This window comes from Phascolarctos cinereus, unplaced genomic scaffold (genome assembly GCF_003287225.1).
Source record: "Phascolarctos cinereus isolate Bilbo 61053 unplaced genomic scaffold, phaCin_HiC Scaffold_7;HRSCAF=346, whole genome shotgun sequence".
Classification (NCBI taxonomy): domain Eukaryota; kingdom Metazoa; phylum Chordata; class Mammalia; order Diprotodontia; family Phascolarctidae; genus Phascolarctos; species Phascolarctos cinereus.
Genome location: NW_027556180.1, coordinates 198733684 through 198755251, shown reverse-complemented (window position 1 = coordinate 198755251; position 21568 = coordinate 198733684). Strand labels below are relative to the sequence as shown.

The window sequence follows — 21568 nt, the reverse complement described above, 5'->3', positions numbered from 1 at the left end:
CAACATTTTTCTTTTCTGTCATATTAGATAATGTGATGGTTGTGAGGCGGTACCTCAGAATTGTTTTAATTTGCATTTTTCTAATCAATAGTGATTTAGAGCATTTTTTCATGTGACTATAGATAGCTTTAATTTCTTCCTTTGAAAACTGCCTGTTCATATCCCTTGACTATTTATCAATTGGGGAATGACTTGTATTCTTATATTTTATATTATTTTTATATTATATATTTTTATTATATTATTTATATTATATTATATATATTTTAGAAATAAGGCCTATATCAGAGACACTGGCTATAAAAATTGTGTCCCAGCTTTCTGCTTTCCTTCTAGTCTTGGTTGCATTAGCTTCATTTACGCAAAAGCTTTTTTAATTTAATGTAATCAGAATTATCCATTTTGCATTTCATAATGTTCTATAACTCCAATTTGGTCATAAATTCTTCCCTTCTCTGTAGATCTGACAGGTAAACTATTCCTTGCTCTTCTAATTTGCATATGGTATCACCTTTTGTGTCTAAATCATATACCCATTTTAACCTTACCTTGGTTTATGGCATAAGATATTGGTCTATGCCTAGTTTCTGCTACATTATTTTCCAGTTTTCCCAGAGATTTTTGTCAGATATTGAGTTCATATCCCCGAAGCTGGAGTCTTTGGATTTATCAAACAGTATATTGCTATAGTCATTGGCTACTGTATTTTGTGTACCTAATCTATTCTACTGATCCATCACTCTTATTCCTTAGACAGTACCATATAGTTTTGTTGATTGCTGCTTTATAATATGGCTTTAAATCCAGGATGGCTAGGCCAACTTCCTTTGCATTTTTTCATTAATTAACTCCCTTGTTATTCTTGACCTTTTGTTCTTCCAGATTAATTTTGTTATTTTTTTCTAGCTCTATAAAATAATTTTTGGTAGTTTGATTGGTATGGCCCTCAATAAGTAAATTAATTTAAGTAGAGTTGTCATTTTTATTATATTAGCTCTGCTTACCCATGAGCAACTGATATTTTTCCATTTATTTAGATCTGATTTTATTTGTGTGAAAAATGTTTTATAATTATGTTCATATAGTTCCTGGGTTTGTCTTGGCAGATAGATTCCCAAATATTTTATATTGTCGACAGTTATTTTAAATGGAATTTCTCTATTTCTTGATACTGGGCTTTGTTGGCAGTATAAAGAAATGCCAATGATTTATGTGGGTTTATTTTATACCCTTTAATTTTACTAAAGTTGTATATTATTTCAAGTACATTTTTACTTGGTTCTCTAAGATTCTTTAAGTATACCATCATATCATCTGCAAACAGTGATAGTTTTGTTTACTATTCTAATTTCTTCATTTTTTCCTTCACGTGTTGCTAAAGCTAACATTTTTAGTACAATATTAAATAATAGAGGTGATAATAGGCATCCTTGCTTCATTCCTAATCTTATTGGGAAAGTGTCTATTTTATACTGATTACATATAATGTTCATTGATGATGTTTAGATAGATACTACTTATTTTAAGGAAAACTCCATTATTCCTATGTTCTCTAATATCTTTAATGGGAATGACACAATATTTTGTCAAAAGTTTTTTTTTTGCTTCTATTAAGATAATAATATGATTTCAATTAGTTTTGTTATTGAAATGGTCAGTACAGAGCCATCTGGATCTAGTGGCCATATTTGGATCAAGACAACTGGAGGCCCAGGATGTAGGTTTTCAAGCTAGTATCTTTAACAAGAACTAGTTTGACTGAGTGTAGAACAAAGATGAATATTAAGAAGTTTTTACCTGAGATACAGATTTCAACCAAAACTGAGAAGAATCTCTTAAACCTGTATAGATAGCTACTCCAAGATGGAATGGATTATTGTATCAAGTAATGCTTTCACTTTCACTGCAATGTCTCCAAGCAAAGGTTGGATAGCCATTTTTAGATTTGACAGAGACAAGATTCATGTTTTAGGTAGGGTATTTAAACAAGTGACTGGTAAGGTTCCTATGAGTTTTAAAAATTTGCTGTTTTAAAGGATGAATACTTTTAATTATGAGGGGTTTTTTTACAAGGCAGAAGTTCCTTATCAAGCTTTGCTTAAAGTCAGCATTATCAGTCATGCTCCAGAATATCCTCATGAATTAAAAAAAGATAGCATACCTTTTTATTCCTCATCAGAACATTGCTCCACTCATCTTCCCCTCTATCCTTCTGTGTTCTATACATAGTCTTTCTGATACCAAATCAAATGAGATATCTGGTACTACCCCTCTGAACTCAAAAAGTACTCTATTATGCCACTCTGGCATTAATAATCCATGTCATCTTGTGTATATTTAAAATGATAGATTAAATTCAATAAATATGTTTTGAGTACCCAATGTGTAAAAGACATTGTTCTATAAGGGCTAGGCTACAAATAAGACTCTTAAAAAAGTGTGCTACAAGGTATTTGTTATTGTTTGTTTATATTGTTATGCATGCAATGTAAATGTGTGAATGAGGAGCATTTGCTTTTTTATGCAGCATTTTAGTCCATGCTTATGAATTTGACACAGTGATCCTGATTCTTGATGACTTTTTTTTTTATTGTTGCTTAGTTGCTTTTCAGTCTTGTCTGACTCTTCAGTACCCTTTTTGGGGTTTTCTTGGCCAAGACACTGGAGTGATTTTTCATTTCCTTCTCCAGCTAATTTTACAGATGAGGAAATTGAGGCAAACAGGGTTAAATAACTTACCTAGGGTCACACAGCCAGTAAGTGTCTGAATCCAGATTTGAACTCAAAAAGAGGATATTTCCTGACTCCAGGCCCAAGGCTCTATCCACTGTGCAACCTACCTTCCCATATAATGGCTAACTTAACCCATTTAAAAAGATGCTAGGTTTAATGATTTCTTGGGCCCCAATCTATGTGCATTTGCAACATCACTTTGGGGATAGCTACCCAGCCTGAAAGAGTGTGATACAGAATTCAGGCATCTTCTAATTGGTGACCTAAAGTTAGAAGTAATAGCTTGTTCTGGTCCGAACAGCTTCCCCACTGTTCCTTCCCAGTGTATGCCTAAGCTTGACAGTCCCTGGAATGGCTCAGCTAGAAAAACATTTATTTAGTACTCATGTGGTTATGACAGACCCAACATTTTACAAGGTTACCTACATGTCCCTTTTTCTCTGGGAATTGACCATCTAGAATACAGAATTGTGGCCACTGCTACTTTGAGGATATTATGTTGGTACTTGGAAGTGCTAGCAGTTTGAAAGTCTGGCATGAGGCAATCTATTTGGGGCCAGGGTGTGTTTTAGCATGCTCTTTGTGGTGGAAGTTAGATATATCCCTGAGTTACTGGCACCTGTCTTGCTAAATCATCTTGGAGAAGAAAAGAAAACCTTTTGACTGAGACTGGATTGTGTTAAAATCCCTTACATTTTAATGTTGCATGGCATTTTGCCCCAAGCAGTTTTTATTGAGCAGCGGGAGGAACAAAAGAAGGAAATACTCCATCACTTTGTAAATGTTGACCATTACAGACAGTGCTTAATGACTGCACAAAGTCACTTCCAATATATTGAAATGTCTCAGCCTTGCCTCGAATCTTTGTACCTCTATTCAGATAGCAAAGAATAGAGTTCCTGTAAGATGGGGGAGTGCAGCTCATTTTGCAAATAACAGTTGCTTTGACCTTGTACAGGCGAATAGGTCCTGTCAAGGCTGGAATAGCAGGGCCAGGAAATCATCTGTTTAGTCAGTGCTGGTTCAGGTCATTACTTTGTGTTTATGGCTGGGAACTGGTGATTTTGCTTTGTGTATGGAGGGCTGAAGATCTGAATACTAAGAGGTCTCTATTTACCAACAGCTTTATTTTTTTTTAATTTAAATTTAATTCAGATTGAAATGAACCATTTAACCCTTAATTAGGACCATGTTTTCCTCTCAAAGTCAAATACATTAGTCAACGGAGACAAAATACACTTTGCAATTGAAAGGTTCTCTCCTTTCTTTCAAAAGTAACGACTATGGTTTACTAACTGCATTTGTTTTCCTTTCACTAAGGTAACTTTACCCATTCACTATATCTGCAGAGTTCAATCCCATCAATTATAGCACAAGAAACTGGCTGTTGCTTTTTTAAAAAAAAATAAAGCTAAGACTGTATCTTAATGCTCTTTATAATTATTCAAGGTATAGGTAGTATTTGCAATATTTTTTTCCACCTATCACATACTTCACAGACAGTAATTTACAAAATTACCTTTATTTAAGATATTACTGTTTTCATACTTCATTCTCTTCCTCTATATCAGTGACACATCACATCCATTTCTTATTGTACTGTACTATTGTCATGAATAATTTTGTAATTGATTGATTTATTCCTTTTTAATTCTAATTTATTAGAATTAAACACAAATTAAATTAAATACAAATATACATTTGTTTATTTTACTGTCTTTTTAAGTGTGGAATAAATATGTGCCTTTAACAAATTTCTCACTGATACATACCAGGACTTGTATCTACCAACTTAGTAATTGCAGTAAACAAACAGGAAGTTACCCAAGCAAAGAGGAGGATAATCAAAACTATGGCAGTAGAAGAGTAACACTTTGTATTCTCTTTACTGAGATTATTAAAATCTCTCTAGTTTTGGAACATCACCAAGCATCTTTTGCCCTTTAGACAAGGCAAAATCCTCTTCACCTTATTAAAAAAAATTCCCTTGAATTTTATTGGATTTAGTGTTTATAAATGCTTTAGACTTGTGTGTATGATAAAGTATAGTATGAGGCATTCAAATTTGTAGTAATATTACACATACAGATGCAAGGAAAACAAATATATGTGACTTTTAAATATACAATGTCTTAAAACATTAGGCACCAAAAAGAACCCCAGATCTTTTATCCCTCTCTAGAGTATTTTTTGGCAAAATATCAAGAGATATAACATATTACACCTGTGTCTAAATTGGAAACCCACTAGTATAGATCCTATAATTTAAAATAATAATAATGATAATGATAATTCATATTTATATAACTCTTTAAGGTTTACAGATCACTTTGCTTTTATTATTTAATTTGGTCATCACAACAACTCTGTAAGGTAGATACTATTTTTATCCCCATTTTACATATTTAATGATTAGCTCTTCTAACTTATCTCTTAAAGTAGGTTTTTAGAACAAGAGTCTCCTTCACTTCGGAATGTTTTATCTATACACAGAGGACAAAAGAGTAGGTGGCATTTGTTTCTATATAAAGAGAGACCAACATTGGGTCTTTTCTATCAATCCTCTGGGAGGCTAGGATAGCCATTTTCTTGGTTGCTTCCTGTCCTCCCTACCATCCCCACCTTTGAACAAGAACAGTTATACTCCTTAGTCCTGCTTCCCCACCCCCAGGATATTTCATCAACTCAGCTGTAGGACTTACCCTGGATAGATTTAAACCAGGATGTTCAGCCCACCCCTTTAGAATGCTTAAGTCTCACTATTAAGTTTTGCCATCATTTTCAACTGCCTTGAAAATAGTAGTATAAACACAAAAGTGGTGGTAGCTTCTTATCAACTACTTAAGAGATATAAAAATAAATTTAATTGCCTCTCTTTTTTTTCTATCCTAAAGGTAATAGTCATAAATAATTTTATCAGTGTCTGACAAATAAGAATGTGTACTACTACTTTGCTGTTGTTCAGTTGTTCAATCATGTCTGACCCTTCGTAATTTCATATAGGGCTTTCTTGGCAAAGATACTAAAGTAGTTTGCCATTTCCTCCTTCAGTGGATTAAAGCAAACAAAGTTGACTTTCCCAGGGTCACACAGTTGCTGAGTAAGTCAGAATTTGAATTCAGATCTTCTTGACTCCAGGTCCAACTGTCTATCCAACTGAGCCACCTAGCTGCCTCCACTATTAGATTTGTACTTGCTGTTCAGTCCTTTCTTCAGCTGTGTCTAACTCTTCCTGACATATAAAAAGACGGAGAGTGACACTGAGGCAGAGAGTTAGAGAGAGAGAGAGAGAGAGAGAGAGAGAGAGAGAGAGAGAGAGAGAGAGAGAATGAGAACAGATTCTCCCTTCCAGAGATGATACATCTTAATTGATTCTAAGACTTGGGAGTCACACTTTGGATACATTAGGGCAATTGAAATTGTTTTGCATGAGCATGGCAAAGAATCTAAAATTGTATATACCTCAGAAATCAAATCACAAGGCAGTAAGCATACCATATTAAGAACAGAGCAACATAAAAGCATTTTTTAAAATTCCCTTTTTTTTTGGAGGGGTAAGGGGGCAGAGCAAAAATGGTGAAGTAAAGGCAGGGACTCACCCAAGCTCTCACCTAAAATCCTCCAAATACCTTTAAAAAATGACTAAAAAATTCTAGAGCAGCAGAACCCACAAAAAAGATGGAGTGAAACAAATGCCCAGCTCAAGACAGTTCGGAAGGCCTTCAGGAAAGGTCTGTTGCATCAGGGTGAGAGAGGAGCACAGTCCACTACAAGCTGTGCCAGTGCAGATCTGGTCCCAACAAACCCAGAAGAGGCTTTGGGAGTGATTGAATCTACAGTGGCAGTGGCTGCTTCCAGAGTCTCAGCCCATAGACGGTAATTCTGGTCAGAAGGAGATTACAGGGGTCTTTTTGCTAGCACTGAGGTAGGACTCTGTTGCTTTGCCCATATTCAGATCTGAGTCGCTGTTCTGGTTGGCAGTCCCAGGGCGAGGAGGAGCACTAGCACGGCAGAGCTTGTGTCCACAGTGGAGCTAGGGACCCTCCTCACAGTTCCAGGGCAGAAAAGAGTGCTAGTGGTTGCTCATAGACCAGAGCATAGACCAGGAGAGTAGTAAATACCTCTTCTTAGATCATATCACCTTGGAAAAACTGAGAATTTACAGATCCCTAGAAGTATCTTTGAAAACAACTATACAAAATCCCTGAAACTTGGCCGTTCCCTAGTTGATAAATTATCAAAATATATGATGTTTTCAGATGAAGTAATCAAAGCTATCTGTAGCCATATGAAAAAATGCTCTTATTATTGGAGTATTGCAGAAATGCAGATTAGAGAAATGCAAATTAAAACAATATTGCGGTACTACCTCATACTTATTAGATTGGCTAATAGAACAGAAAAGGTAAACAACAGATGTTGGAGGGGATGTGGGAAAAATGAGATATTAATGCACTGTTGGTGGAGTTGTGAACTGATTGTGTAGAGCAACTAGGAACTATACCCAAAGGGCTATAAAAACGTGCATACCTTTTGACCTAGCAATACCACTACTACGTCTGTATCCCCAAAGAGATAATAAAACCAAAAAGGAAAAGGACTTGTATATACAGAAATATTTATAGCAGCTTTTTCTGGAGGCAAAGCACTAGAAATTGAGGGGATGCCTATCAATTGGGGAATGGCTGAACAAGTTGTGGTATGTGATTATGATGGAATACTATTGTACTATAATAATGTTCAAGATGCTCTCAGCAAAACCTGGAAAGGCTTACATGAGATGATGCAAAGTGAAATGTATTGTTTACAAAGTAACAGCAATGTTATAAGATGATCATCTGTGAATGACTTAACTATTCTCAGCAATACAGTGATCCAAGACAACTCTGAAGGACTTATGAAAAATCCTATCGACCCCCAGAGAAAGAGCTGATGGTGTCTGAATATAAATTGAAGCATAATTTTAAAAATTTTCGTTATTTTTCTTGAGTTTATTTGTGTCAATATTTTCTTTCACAACATGGTTATTATGGAAATATTTTGCATGACTGCATACACACACACACACACACACACACACACACACACATATCCTATATTGAATTGCTTGCCTTCTCAATGAAGGGAGATGCAGAGCAAGAAGAGAGAGAATTCCCTTTTGGTGGCCAACATTTTTATGTCTTGGTTTTGGATAGAAAACTATTTGACTGAGTTTCTAGGAAATTTTTGCCAACGTGAAGAGCTAGGCAGTGAACTGTCTTGACATATTTCTAACAGGTGCTTTCATTTGGAAGATGATTTACAGCTCAGATTGCTGTGTTTACCAATGCCATCTTACATATGTATTTATGAATAGGTATATGTATGTATTTATTCATATGTTTATAATATGAATATTATCCTATATTTAGCTAAAAGCTAAAAATCTTTCAATTTGCTCTTTCTTATAAATGATTTGATTAGAAGACTGCCTTTATGATATATTGGTTTTCATACAGATATTTATTTAACAGATGGTTTCCTTTTTTTCATTCGGACTTGTTAGAAAAAAACATTGATATTTAGTGCCACTTAATTGTTATTTTTGGGGCCCTCCTGGCTCAGAGTGAATGTAAGTAGTAACTGTTTCTCTTTTAACCAGCAACCCTGAGGTTCTTCCCCTCCTGGTTTGATTTTTTTTAAAATTATTATTAAAGGGGCCATCCCTTGATTCATTTCTTAAAGAGGCCTATTCACAGAATGGGTGTTGCCTCACTTTAAGTGAGAACTTGAAAAAAACCTTAGCTTAAGGTCTCCCACTGCATCCTCGGCTGTCTCTAGTTGCCCTGATGAATATTTGACCATTGGACCCAGATAGCTCTGTAGGAGAAAGTAAGGCTGGTGACTTTGCACAGCCCTCCCTCACTCAAGTCAAAGTCAATTGCAAGTCATGTTATCATCTCCCTGACATCATGGTCCTATTTGAGAACAAAGGACAAACCACACACAAAAGTCCTGATATATGTTGTATGTATTTACTGCTTTTGTTGTTAAGAAAAACCAATATGCCAAGAGTTCCCAACAGGAAATTTAAGTAAGGGGCAGCTAGCTGGCACAGTGGATAGAGCACTGATCATAAAGTCAGGAGGACCTGAGTTCAAATCTGACCTCAGGCCAAACACTTGACACTTACTAGCTGTGTGACCTTGGGCAAGTCACTTAACCGCAATTGCCTAAAAATAATTTTTAAAAAGTTTAAAAAAAGGAAATTTAAGTAAAAAGAGCATCCTCTCATATGTCCGTGATACATAAACTTTCCCGCCAGTATATACAGAATCTAGGGGAAAATGACTCCAAGATTATAACAAATATATCAGGAAAGTAACTTAACTTCTGAATGTCCTTTTTTTTTTTCCAGTGTCGTCAAAATTTTCCCTTTAGATATGGTGTAGCTTTTCTGTAGGGTTATTTGTAGAACCTTAAATTTGTATCTAGTCTGTCTTTGGCTCCCAATACTGAACTTGGATTGTGGAGAATCTGCAAAGATGCTGATGAGAAAATGGGAAGTACAAAATTCTCCTGAACCTTTGAAATTCTCTAGGTTTTCTTTTGCCCAGAGTTAAGGAGAAGACTTGGACCAGGACTGAAGTGCTCTTTTCTCTCCTGAAGTGATTTTACTCAGGAATAGCTCTTTCTCCTGCCAAACCCTCAAATCTCTAATTCCAACTAGCTTCTTAGTTTTACATAGACCTCAAGTGGTATGACTGCCAGGCTTTATTCACACCTAGTAAAATAAAGATATGTCCTTACCAGAAACAGATCATTTACTTTAGGTGGAATGGGTTAGTTTGATTGTTTTACTCAATTGACACACTCACACCCTTAAACATTTATATTTAAAATATTTATTTGACCAGCACTGTGTCCACCTCACTGTATTTTTATCTAGTAGGCATTTCTCTATCTTGTCCGCAAGAATCTCATTAGAAACTTTATCACATTGCCCTGATCTACCCGTATAAAATTCTATCAGTTCAATTCAATTCAGTAAACACTTGACAGCCTACTATGTGCCACGTGTTATGTTAACTTCAAAATCACAAATGAAGAGGAGGTTATTCTGTAATGACATTCTAGATAATTCTAAACTGATTGTCAGTGATCACCATTATACTTTTTCAGGTGTTCACAAACCTTTGCTTTAATATATTCAAGAAGTATGCCTGGATCATTTCTCAAACATGTAGAGAACTGAGCCAAATTTATAAAAAAAAAAGAGCCATTTTCCAATTGATGGATATAACAACAGTTTTTAGAAGACATCAAAGGTATCAATAACCATATAAAAATGCCCTAAGTGACTAATAATGAGAGAAATGCAAATTAAAACCACTCTCAAGTACTACTTCACGCCCATTAGATTGGCTAACATGACAGATAAATGCTGGAGGTGATATGGAAAAATTGGGGCACTAATGCATTGTTGGTAGAGCTGTCAACTGGTCTGATCATTCTGGAAAACAATTTGAATTAGGCCCAAAAGGCTCTAAAATTATACATACCCTATGATCCAGCGATACCATTACTTGATAGGTATCCCAAAGAGATGAAATTAAAAAAAAAACCTGTATGTAAAAAAATATTTATAGCAACTCTTTTAGTAGTGGCAAAGAATTGGAATTGAAGCAATGCCCATCAATTGGAGAATGGTTGAACAAGTTGTTGTATATGATTGTGATAGAATACTATAAGAAATGATCATAAATACTATAAGAAATGACAAGCAGAATGGTTTCAAAAAACAAAACAAAATAAACCAAAACCCTGGGAAGACTTATACGAACTAATGCAAAGTGAAGTGAACAGAATAAGGAGAATAAAGATGCTGGGAGTAGTGGGCCATTCCCTTCTCCAACTCATTTTACAGATGAAAAACTGAGATAAAAAGGGTCACACAGCTAGTAATTGTCTGAAGCCATATTTGAATTCAGGAGGATGGATCTTCCTGACTTCAAGCCTGACACTCTATACACTGTGCCACCTTGTTGCCCATATGACATTACACATAATTTCTAAAGCAATTTGTGGAAAACAGCATTCCACATCAGTCTTTTAAACTATTCTCTAAATTCCAATTCATATAAGCTTTGAATTAATGTCAATCAGGAAGAATCAAGAACCCAAAAGACCTTGAACAGCTGGAACAATGGATAGAAGCTAAGATTAAATTAAATACGAACAAATGTTAGATCCTATATTGGGAATGATAAAATTAACTTCATCAATACTAAATGGGAAATGTAAGAATACCATTTTTGAAAAAGAAATGGAAATCTTAGGGGACTTCAAGAGTGAACAGTATGACATTGTGGCTAAAAGAACTGTACCAGATTTTGATTATAGTAGTAGAAGCATGGAGCTTAGGGCAAAGTGTTGGATAATCTTACTGTTCTCTGCAATGGTGAGACCTCAATTGAATTATGCTCAGTCCTGGATACTAACGGGAACATTATGTTCAGTTGTGTGGAGTGAATGGCTTGGGGAGGGTGAGGGAAGGTAGGATAGGAGTCAGATCATGGAAGGCTTTATAAGTGAGAAAGATAAATAGACCCAACTATTATGAGAGTACATAGAAACTAGGGAGTACATGTCTTAGAACCCAGACCACCTTTTGTCCTGGCATGTTACCCATTGGGAATGCACAAAAATGATACCAAAAAGCTGAAACTGTCTTAAGAACAATGAAGAAGATGGTTAAAGTAACTGTAGAGATTTAATCCAGAGAATATAAAATGAAAGGGGAACATAAATAACTGTTTTCAAGTATTTGAAAGACTGTCGTGATGACTGTCATGCTCTTCTTGGCCCTAAGGGGCAGAACTTGAAGTTTTAGAGAGACAGATTTATATGACTCTAACTTTATTTGTCTATTCAGTGAAGTACTGCATTTCAAGTCACTTTAAGTCTCCAACAAGAGACTGTATGACCACTTGTAATAGTTATAGAACACAATCCTTTTTAGGATGGATGACGTAGTCATTTGTATGTAGTGGGTGTGTAATATATGCAAATTGTATTAAATTGGACTTATCCTAGGAGGTCTATCATTATTGTAATAAAATGCAAACTCATCTGACATAAAGGATAAATTCAGTTAAGAATTCAGATAAGGGAGTGACCTAGATGACAAAATATATTTCCCTCTCTTCAAATAACCCAATATTGAGTAAAGCTATAAACACAAGATGGACATTTCTTTCTTCTCTGGTACCAAAAATCTATAATCTTGTGGCTTTGAGGTACTTTTTGTTGTTGTTAATTCCCTGCTAGGATTAATTGTAAGATTTTTGAGGGCAGGGAATGTTATTTCATCTTTATATGCCCAACATTTAGCAAGTTGTCTTGGTAATATAGTAAGAGCTTAGTAAATGATAACTAAGTGAATTAAAAGAAAAAAAATCCAAAAGGAGTCATCAATTTTTTCATGCAAAGCTCCAACAAGATTAATAAAGAAGCACTGATGATTTGTTTTGCAGCTTGTCGACCAGGGTTCTACAAGGCCTCTGCTGGCAATTTGAAATGTTCCAAGTGCCCGCCTCATAGCTCTACTCAGGAGGATGGTGCCATGGACTGCAGGTGTGAGAATAATTACTTCAGAGCAGACAAAGACCCTCCATCCATGGCTTGTACCCGTGAGTAGTTTTGCTGCAACCCATGACCCCATGTTTTGTTTGGTTTTCCTTTTTGTTTATTTAGCTATTTTTTTTTAAAATTTTTCTCTTCTGTCATATTTCTTTATGTTGTTCATGTGCTTCTTTCTGAATTTCTCTTTTCATGCCTGGCTCACCACAAATGCAACATTTATCACAAAATGAATTTGACTATAAAAAAACGGCCATATTAGTACCACTCCACTCCACTCCCCTCACTGCCAAACAGAAAGCTTAATGCATGTTACAAAATTTACATTGGACAGGTTATGGAAACTTGAAGACTTGGAATTTATACTTTGAAGTTTACATTCATCCTAGCTGTTTTCTGTCAGAGTTTCAAAGGGGGAAAAGAAAGGACTAAGATTTACAAACTAATATCAGAATTTTCAAAATGATCCTTCACATAGGAATTAAAATTAATACTAATTTGTTTTGTGTGACTTTCTGAAAGTTCTTCAGTTTTAACTCATGATAGATTGGAGAGGGCACTTACACTTTGTTTCTTTATGCCAGTTATCTAATGTCTCATATGGGCAGTTTATAGACAGATAATAAAGATAAGACAATTGATTTACCATTGCAGTTCCATTTGTAAATTTTCTGTTTCACATGTTGTAGAAAAGAAAAGTGAAGCTTATTAATCTTCCTTATTGAACTACCTTGCAGGACCACCATCTGCACCAAGAAATGTTATATCTAATATCAATGAGACCTCTGTTATACTGGACTGGAGTTGGCCCCAGGACACAGGAGGCCGGAAAGATGTTGCCTTCAATATCATATGTAAAAAATGTGGGGGTAGTGTTAAACAGTGTGAGCCATGCGGCCCCAATGTTCACTTCCTGCCACGACAATTTGGACTAACCAATACCACAGTAACCGTGGTAGACCTTCTAGCACACACTAACTATACATTTGAGATTGATGCAGTTAATGGAGTGTCTGACATGAGTTCATCCCCAAGACAGTTTGCTGCAGTCAGCATAACAACCAATCAGGCTGGTAAGTATCTTATAGTTTTCTTCTTATCCATTCCAAATTAAAATCAAACAATGGACATCAGCTGAGAGAGAAAGAGAGAGAGAGAGAGAGAGAGAGAGAGAGAGAGAGAGAGAGAGAGAGAGAGAGAGAGAGAGATCATTTGAAAAGACCCCAGTGATGCATGAGATATTAAAATAATGTTTTAGGTGGAATATGACATATGACTAGAATACCATCACTAAAAGAGATTTGTTTATAAGAATAGTCTAGACAGTTTCCTGATATAAATTATTTAATGCTTTGACCCATGAGACCAGCCAAAAGTGTTTTATTTTTCCTAATTCCTAATCCACACTGTGTGGTGTGAAAATATCACTGATTTTCCTCCCAGTGGTATGGAATGATATCTTTCCTCACTCTCTTCCATAACAATTCCTCCCTTCTTCTCCCCATCATCTCCCCCATTTCTTTAGATATAGCAAGACTGTTTTTTTTCTATTTTTCTCATCTATCATATGTTCTTATTCTGTGCTCTTTCTTATAACCCTCTCTAATAAGACTGATGTTGCTGTATCCAAAATTATATATAGCACTTAGCTGTGGATCTCTTCAAAGATGCAAAGGTGTGATGTTTTGTTTATGCTTTACATATAGAATACTTTTAGATTGGCTGTAGTTTACTTTCATATAGTCATGAATGATATTCTTCAATTTTTAAAAACTGAATGCTTTATATTATACCAAGTGAATAATAAAGCATGTCAATACCATGTGAATAACTTAGCACACATAACAAGAGTAGAGTTTCATAATAGAATAAAACTAGTAGAAAAGTGATTCTTACATATATTTAATATTATGCATAGCCATTATTTTGTTGTAAGTTGATTAGGCATATTCATGTTAATTTGCAAAGAGCCTGTTTGTGAATCTGTCCTGCTGTGTAAGTGACAGATTCTCCTGAGTCTATTAGATCAAGTATATTCCCTCCCTCCCCTCTACCAGTATTAAAGAAGAGAGTGGAGAGCCCCATGTATATGGAAAGAGACATTCTTTATATTCAAGTAACAAAAATAGTGGAGAGTCAGTAGAAGTACATACTGTATCCCAAGTGACAGGGCAAAATCCTTGGAGTCAGTGCAAAGGATGGTTTATCACATTGTAAGAAGCAAGAAAGTCCGTGAGGCTGGATCTTATAACATAGAATGAGTTGTAATGCATAATAAGGTTGAAAGGTAGGTTTGGGTCAGGTTAAGAAGGGCTTAGTAGTGGACCTTCTCCTGAAGAGGCAAAGGGATTAGTTCCGACTCTTAGAGACTCAACTAAGAGGCTCTGTGATAACAGTGTAAGGGATCAAAGGTCCATATAGCCTTCATTAAGACTATGTGTGCTGGGGTGTGTGGAGACATTGGAGTAGGGGGAGAGGTGATTAGCCACAGATTTTTGCAATGTTTTCTCCCTGTCATCAGTGCTGAGGGTTTAGAAGAGAGGGGAAGAATGTGACTTTTAAAGATACATAGGTACTTGGTGATGCCTGATCTAAGTATATTCTCAGTTCTGTTTTTCTTTTCCTTTTTTTTAAAAAGCAAGAAATGAAATGATATAGCTGAGATTTCTTTCAGATTTGCCATTACTTGTAATTTCTGCTCAGGTCAATAAGAATTTAAATTTTATTTACCTAATCCTAATTTCACTATTTTTCAGTTCTACTATTTGAGTGGTTTTGAAAGTCAGTCTCTCTAGGCTATCTAAATACTTATGGCAGAATACAGAATAATGTGGAAATGAAATTTGCCTTAAAAAAGTTAACTTGTGTTAAACTAAATAGTGGGACAAAAAAAGAGAAGCTTCTATTTTGGAGGAATATCACTTTTTTCCCTTCTGTCTAAAATTGAATTTTGTGTTTAACTTTAAAACGTATCCTTAGTTCAAAATCTGCAAGTATCCCAAGGAACTTAGTCAGAGGACTTGATAAGTCAAGGAAGAAAGATGCCTTAGAATTCTTCAGTGGTGGTGACGGGGAAAATGATGGTAGTGGAGTTGTACTAGCCCTCATTTTAAGGAACTGCTGTTTCTGAAATTGCGCCTCTTGAAAATATTATCCATCTTAAAATTACTTTCTTCAAATTATTTTTTTTCCTTTGGCAAATTTAAATTCCTCCATGAGATCATTGACTATGCTTTTTTTCTCACCTGATGTAAAGTTTTCTACCCATTCTAGAGAAGAACAGACCAGTCATTTATTAAAATAAATGGAGCTACAATCTCTAAACATTATCCATCCCTAGCTAGGGTAGGAAGTAAAGCTTTAAGATGTTGCAATTATAACATAATCAACAAAGAAGAATTCTACAGATTCTTGATACAAGAAGAAATATTTGTGTTGTCACATAAAAATATTCTTATATTCAAACACTCTAATAGTCTATTATTTTACTGAAGTGAGATAAAAAGAGACTAAAAATCACATTAGCAAATATATTACTTAACTTGCCAAGAAGAGAAATATGGCAACCAAAGGCAACATACGTTTAAAATATTAACTGGTTAGTGCAAATATTTTGGAGAAGGAAATACCATGAGCTGAAGTACACTGGAAGGATAAAGCATTCTTTCTTTTCCTTCTTTCCATCTACTCCCACCCTCCCACCTTTCACCTAGGTTCAGTAATCAAATTGATAGTACACTACCATTGTTCATGGAAAGGACATACTAAGTGATTGCTTATGAATCAACTCAATATCCCTCTGACTCCTAATACGCTCCACTCTCGGGTGACTGCTACTACCATACAAATGTCTCTTCCATTACAATATCATTTCCTTTAGGAAAGGGATTATCTGTTTTAGTATCTTTAGTATTCTTAGCAGTTAGGATGGTGCTTGGCACATAATGGGTATTTTAAAAAATGCTTATTCATTCATTCATGGTAACTTAATGTTAAAGGAAAGTGACCATCATACTCCGACATAAAAGTTACCTCAAAGTTACTAACTCTGCTTCTTTAGAGAATAGGTAGAAAAGGCACTAACGAGAACAAATGAGAAAGGTCTGTGGAGACTAAGGATAAATGGAGGAGATCTGAGGAGACCAAGAATACATGGTAGAGATCTATGGAAACTAAGGACACATTGTATATCATATACATGGCGGCTGCACAATTATGAAGTTGTTGAAAGAGTGATTCAAAAAGTATGTAAAAATGTCAGAAATGCTGCAAATATGGGAAAATATCATTTAGTACAAAAAATAAAGGCAACTGAGAGAACATCAATAACTACCAACCTATATATCTACTTGTATACCTAAATAACATTTTATGAGAATTGTAGTGAGCAGGGAGGCTTCTGAAAAAGTGAAATTTATTCTATAGGAGACTACTTTTTGAGTTTTACATAATTAACTGAAAGATGCAGAAAATATAAGATTCCATTGGGCATATTGTTTTTGAACTATAAAAAAATTGATTTAGTAAAGCCACATACCACCTGAAAAATTCATAGAATTATAGATTTAGGACTATCGGGAGCCTTGGAAATCCTCAAGTTAAACACCTTCATTTTACAAATGAAGAAACTGAGTCCAAAAGAGGTTAAGTTGCTTGCCCAGGTTCACCTAGACTGTAAGTATCTGAAACTTTAGTTTAGAACTTACATCTTCCTGGCTCCAAGCACAGCTTTCTATCTGTTATAACAGAACAAAGTGTCTTCCGTGCTAATATCAAAATCATGTAAGATTCCTTGAAAGAAATCATATCAGATAATCCTTTGTTAAGTGATAATAGACAATCCTCTGTCTAACAAATTTCATTTATTGAGATTTAAAATCTTATTTTTGTTATCTTTAATTTACAGAAATGTGTAGATTGTTGTAAACTGAGTTGTAAATGTGATTATTCATCTCCTTACTAGAAAGAAGGCAATGGGAAAGTTGCATGTGTTTTTATTACAGTTAATGACATTTATAAATTTGTGCTTTAGTAAACTTAGTTTAACTTTTTTCCTTGAGAGATTTTTGTCACACCATCATTATTATGTAATTTGTAATAACATTTCCTCAAATACAGTGAAATCAGAATTTTTTTGGCAATTCTGACGACATTGCAAATGGTTTATTTCATGCTTATTCAGTTATATTTTTGAAATAGGACCATCAATAGGCATTATAATGATTTTTAAAGACAAACTAAAAGCTACAAAAGCAAGCAACTGCTCATTTCTCTATATCTTATATTTCTTCTCTGCTCTCTGACACTGCATGTATCAAAGAACTAATACTTCTGGGCACATACATTGAATGATCTTAGGTAACATGGCATCAGAGGGCTAAGACATTCAGAAATAATTATGTTTGGTGCTTTGGCACTTCCAGTTGTAAAGAGTATCATATATTTCTACAAATCACATAGAAAAGTAAAAATTGAACAGCAAGTTTATCTAATTCTTAAAATTCATATTTCCCAGTATTGACTGTCTCGTGTAGCAAAACATTTTCTGGAATATACAATTTCAGCATGTTTGTCCTCGTGTATGTCTAGTAAGTTAACAGTAATGTCATTTGTGCTGGGGAGAATTTTTTGGGGGGTATTGTTTTGGTTTTGTCCTAGTGAAGGTTAATAAACTGGTAGCCTTGAAAAATGAAGTCCTGAACACAGAAAAGATATAGCTGAGACAGATATGATGATAGTGTTTCTAATTCCTCCCAGCCTTTGTTTTGACATGGATAAAGCAGGGCAAGCTAGTAAAGTTTTCTTTTAATTTAATTTCTATGATTGAATTTGTTGGGTTTTTTCTTGATTACACTGTACAAGTCTAATGATGAGCACGTGGTAAGTCATCTTTTGAATTGTGCTAGATAGTGTTTAAAATTCAGGTAGTATTCTCTACTTATGATGTATACACAAGGAATTAGATGAGATAAAAGGCATAGTGTAATCATACAGATATCCTCTCTTAAAGTCATCAAACAGACATCTGCAGAAAAGATCACAGCTAGTTAGAGAAATTCTACACAATTTAAAATTTCTTGAAGTATGTTGCTAATTTTTCTTCTCTCTCTTAAATTGAGTCATATTGTTGCATCTCTCCCAGGAACTGGGGAGAAGGAAGAATATGCAGTACTTTATAAATGATACCAATTGTTAGAAGGAAAGATGCAGTCTCTTCTTAACTACAAATTTGTGTTATCCATTTTCAACTTGGCCCTTGCCAATGTTTAACAATAATTTGGTTCTTTTAATATGTCTTTAAATCCTATACAGCTTCCCAAACTGCCTGTCCCACATTTCTTTCCTTAAACTACTGATCTAATTTTCATCCCTCAATCTGAACTGTAATCCCATCTCCTTCACTGAGACAATTGAGTGTGAGATAATTTATAGGTAGACAAAATATGTATTATATACATGCCATGAGCCAGGAACTGTAGTAAACTCTGGGATTACAAATAAAGCAAGCAACATGGTTTGTGCCTTCAAGGAACTTACGTGGTGTGTGTTCATCCAATATATTATACGGTATCTCCCAAAAGTTTGTGCAGCTTTACACTAGTTTGAGCTAAAAAATGCACTAAGACTTCTGGGAAATACTTTATGTTATATGCTATGCACATACACTATGTATCTTTCTCTTTTATTTTTACATTTTTTGTTTTCTTTTTTCTTTCTTTCTTTCTTTCTTTCTTTCTTTCTTTTCTTTCTTTCTTTCTTTCTTTCTTTCTTTCTTTCTTTCTTTCTTTCTTTCTGCTAGGCAATGGGGTTAAGTGACTTGCCCAGGGGTCACATAGCTAGTAAGTGTTATGTGTCTAAGGCTGGATTTGAACTCAGGTCCTCCTGAATCCAGGGCCGGCGCTGTATCCACTGTGCCACCTAGCTGCCCCCTACATTTTTTTCAATTAACTTAAATCTGCTTTCTATCCTATCAACAGTGCCCCCTCAATTAAAAAAAGAAAGAAAAATAAAAACCTTGTAACAAATGTAATTTTTTCCATCATGTTTTAGATTATTTGTAATTTTGATTTTCTGAGACCATAGTGTTCTATGATTCACAGGAATTATCATCTTCAAGATGTGTTGTAAAGTGATGAACGTTTATAGCAGTATATAGCTTGGGATCATTAAAACTATTGTACCTTTTCCAAAATTCAATCCAGTCCAGTCACCTCCTACTCATTACTAGAGCTAGATTATCTCTCTGTATTGTATGTGTGTGCATGCGTGTGTGTGTACATACACATATATAAGCAAATATATAGAAATAATGCATGTACAAAGAGAGGTACAAAGAGAGAGAGAGACAGAAATACAGTGCATATAAATCCTGCCTTGAAGCCAGGAACAACTTATTCCAAGTAGTCTCTGACACATATTAGCTGTATTACCCTGAGCAAGGAATTTAACCAATTCTTGGTACCCTAGGCAATTCTTTAAGACTCTAAGTTGCAGAGAATACTAATGCCTACGTTGGTAGAATAAATTTTCTTACCTAGAATAACAAGTTCAGTCCCTAATCTAACCATATGTGTGAATCTATCCATCCATTCATTTTATATATATAATGTATTATTTAGTTAATAAACTTATTGTATATCTAATATATATATATGTATATGTATATCTATATCTATACATATATATATCTAATATATATATATATGTATATGTATATCTATATCTATATCTATACACACACACACACATAAAGAGAAACTGAGAGACAAAAACAGTAGATAGAGAAACAGTCTTGAAGTCAGGAAGATCTGTGATCAGGTCCCATCTCTGATATATGCTAATTGTGTGATCTTGGGAAAACAACTTAAGTTCTTGGAGGTCCAGGTAATTTTCTAAGAGTACTAATTGCTAAGAAAGTGCTGACTTGCATTGGGAGAGTGAGTTTTCTCATCTGGTAGTTCCCTTAGAATCAAATAGTTTCCATTAATGAAGTCACAAGCCCAGCCCCTATCCATACACATAAATAGATACAAATATATGCACACTAACCTACCTATACACATATATACCATACATATTTATTTATATATGTGCATAATTCATACAAATACATGCTTATTGATATGCTAATATGCCATCCAAAGAGCTTTATGTAATATTCTGAACAATATACATTTTCACATTCTGTTTTATCAAGGTGTATGACTGGTTCATGACAATTAGTAGGCAACCTATCTGTGAATAAAAGCATATGGAGAATTTTGCCATCAACATTGAATCCTTTTTTTTTGTGGACTTGAACATTGGTGAATTCCACTCTTTTATATTTCCATTGATTTTAATACTCAGATTATACTATCATATTATCTCCATAGCTGCATCAACTGTAAAATATTGTTTACTTTTAATTCTTTTTCTTTACAGTAGGTAGAGGAAATGTGTTTGCAAGAAGACCATTAAGGCCATATTTTGTTCTACCTAAAAATACTTTTTAAAACTCATATAGTAATAGATATAGGTGGCTTTTATATCTTGCAATTGTCAGGCAGTTATAATACTCTAAAATATTTTTTACCATAAAAAATCATTTGCAGAAGTTTGTTTCCACCTCCTTATTTTATCAAGAATACTTTTAGATATGCACAAGTCATTATAATATTTCTAAGAAAAAAGAAAATAGGCACATAGGTTGCCATTTTGGGGTTCTTAGCTTTACAGCTGGAAGGGAGTTTGCCAGTCTCCTCATTTTACAGATAATGGAGATCCAGAGATGTTACATAACTTGTTTGAAGTGGCTGAGACTCCAAAATTCATATCCTTTCCCCCACAATAACCTTCTTCCTCTTGGTAATCTTTTTTTATTTTATATCATAGACCACAGTCCATACTTATTTTTGGTAAAATTACCATTTGAATTTATTTCTGTTTTTTGTAGTCTCTTTAAGAAATCTTCAGTATCTTTGAATGTTTTATGTTTTTGAGGGGAATACTTTCTGTCTTTCTCTGGCCGAAAGTAGAGCAGCCACTCACAGGACCAATACAGCATTAGCATAGGAACTTTTATCTGCTTTGTTTCTGACCTGGATTGGTTTGCCTTTTCTTAGACTGCCATTTTTGGAGCTTACAATGCAACATTTAGCCTTTTACAGCTTAGAACTCCTAAACTCAGGTGATCTACCAGCAGCCTCCTGATTATAAGTGTGTACCACTATAC

General features: G+C 34.7%; 1 protein-coding gene across 1 annotated transcript in view; it reads left to right on the top strand.

The window, feature by feature from the left end:
• The window catches only part of EPHA3 (EPH receptor A3), a 436320-nt gene that overhangs the window by 254915 nt on the left and 159837 nt on the right, over positions 1-21568 (top strand). The window contains exons 4-5 of the mRNA XM_020974820.2: positions 12249-12404; positions 13092-13427. Of these exons, the coding sequence (XP_020830479.1) occupies positions 12249-12404; positions 13092-13427 (492 nt within the window). The remainder of the gene's footprint in view (positions 1-12248; positions 12405-13091; positions 13428-21568) is intronic.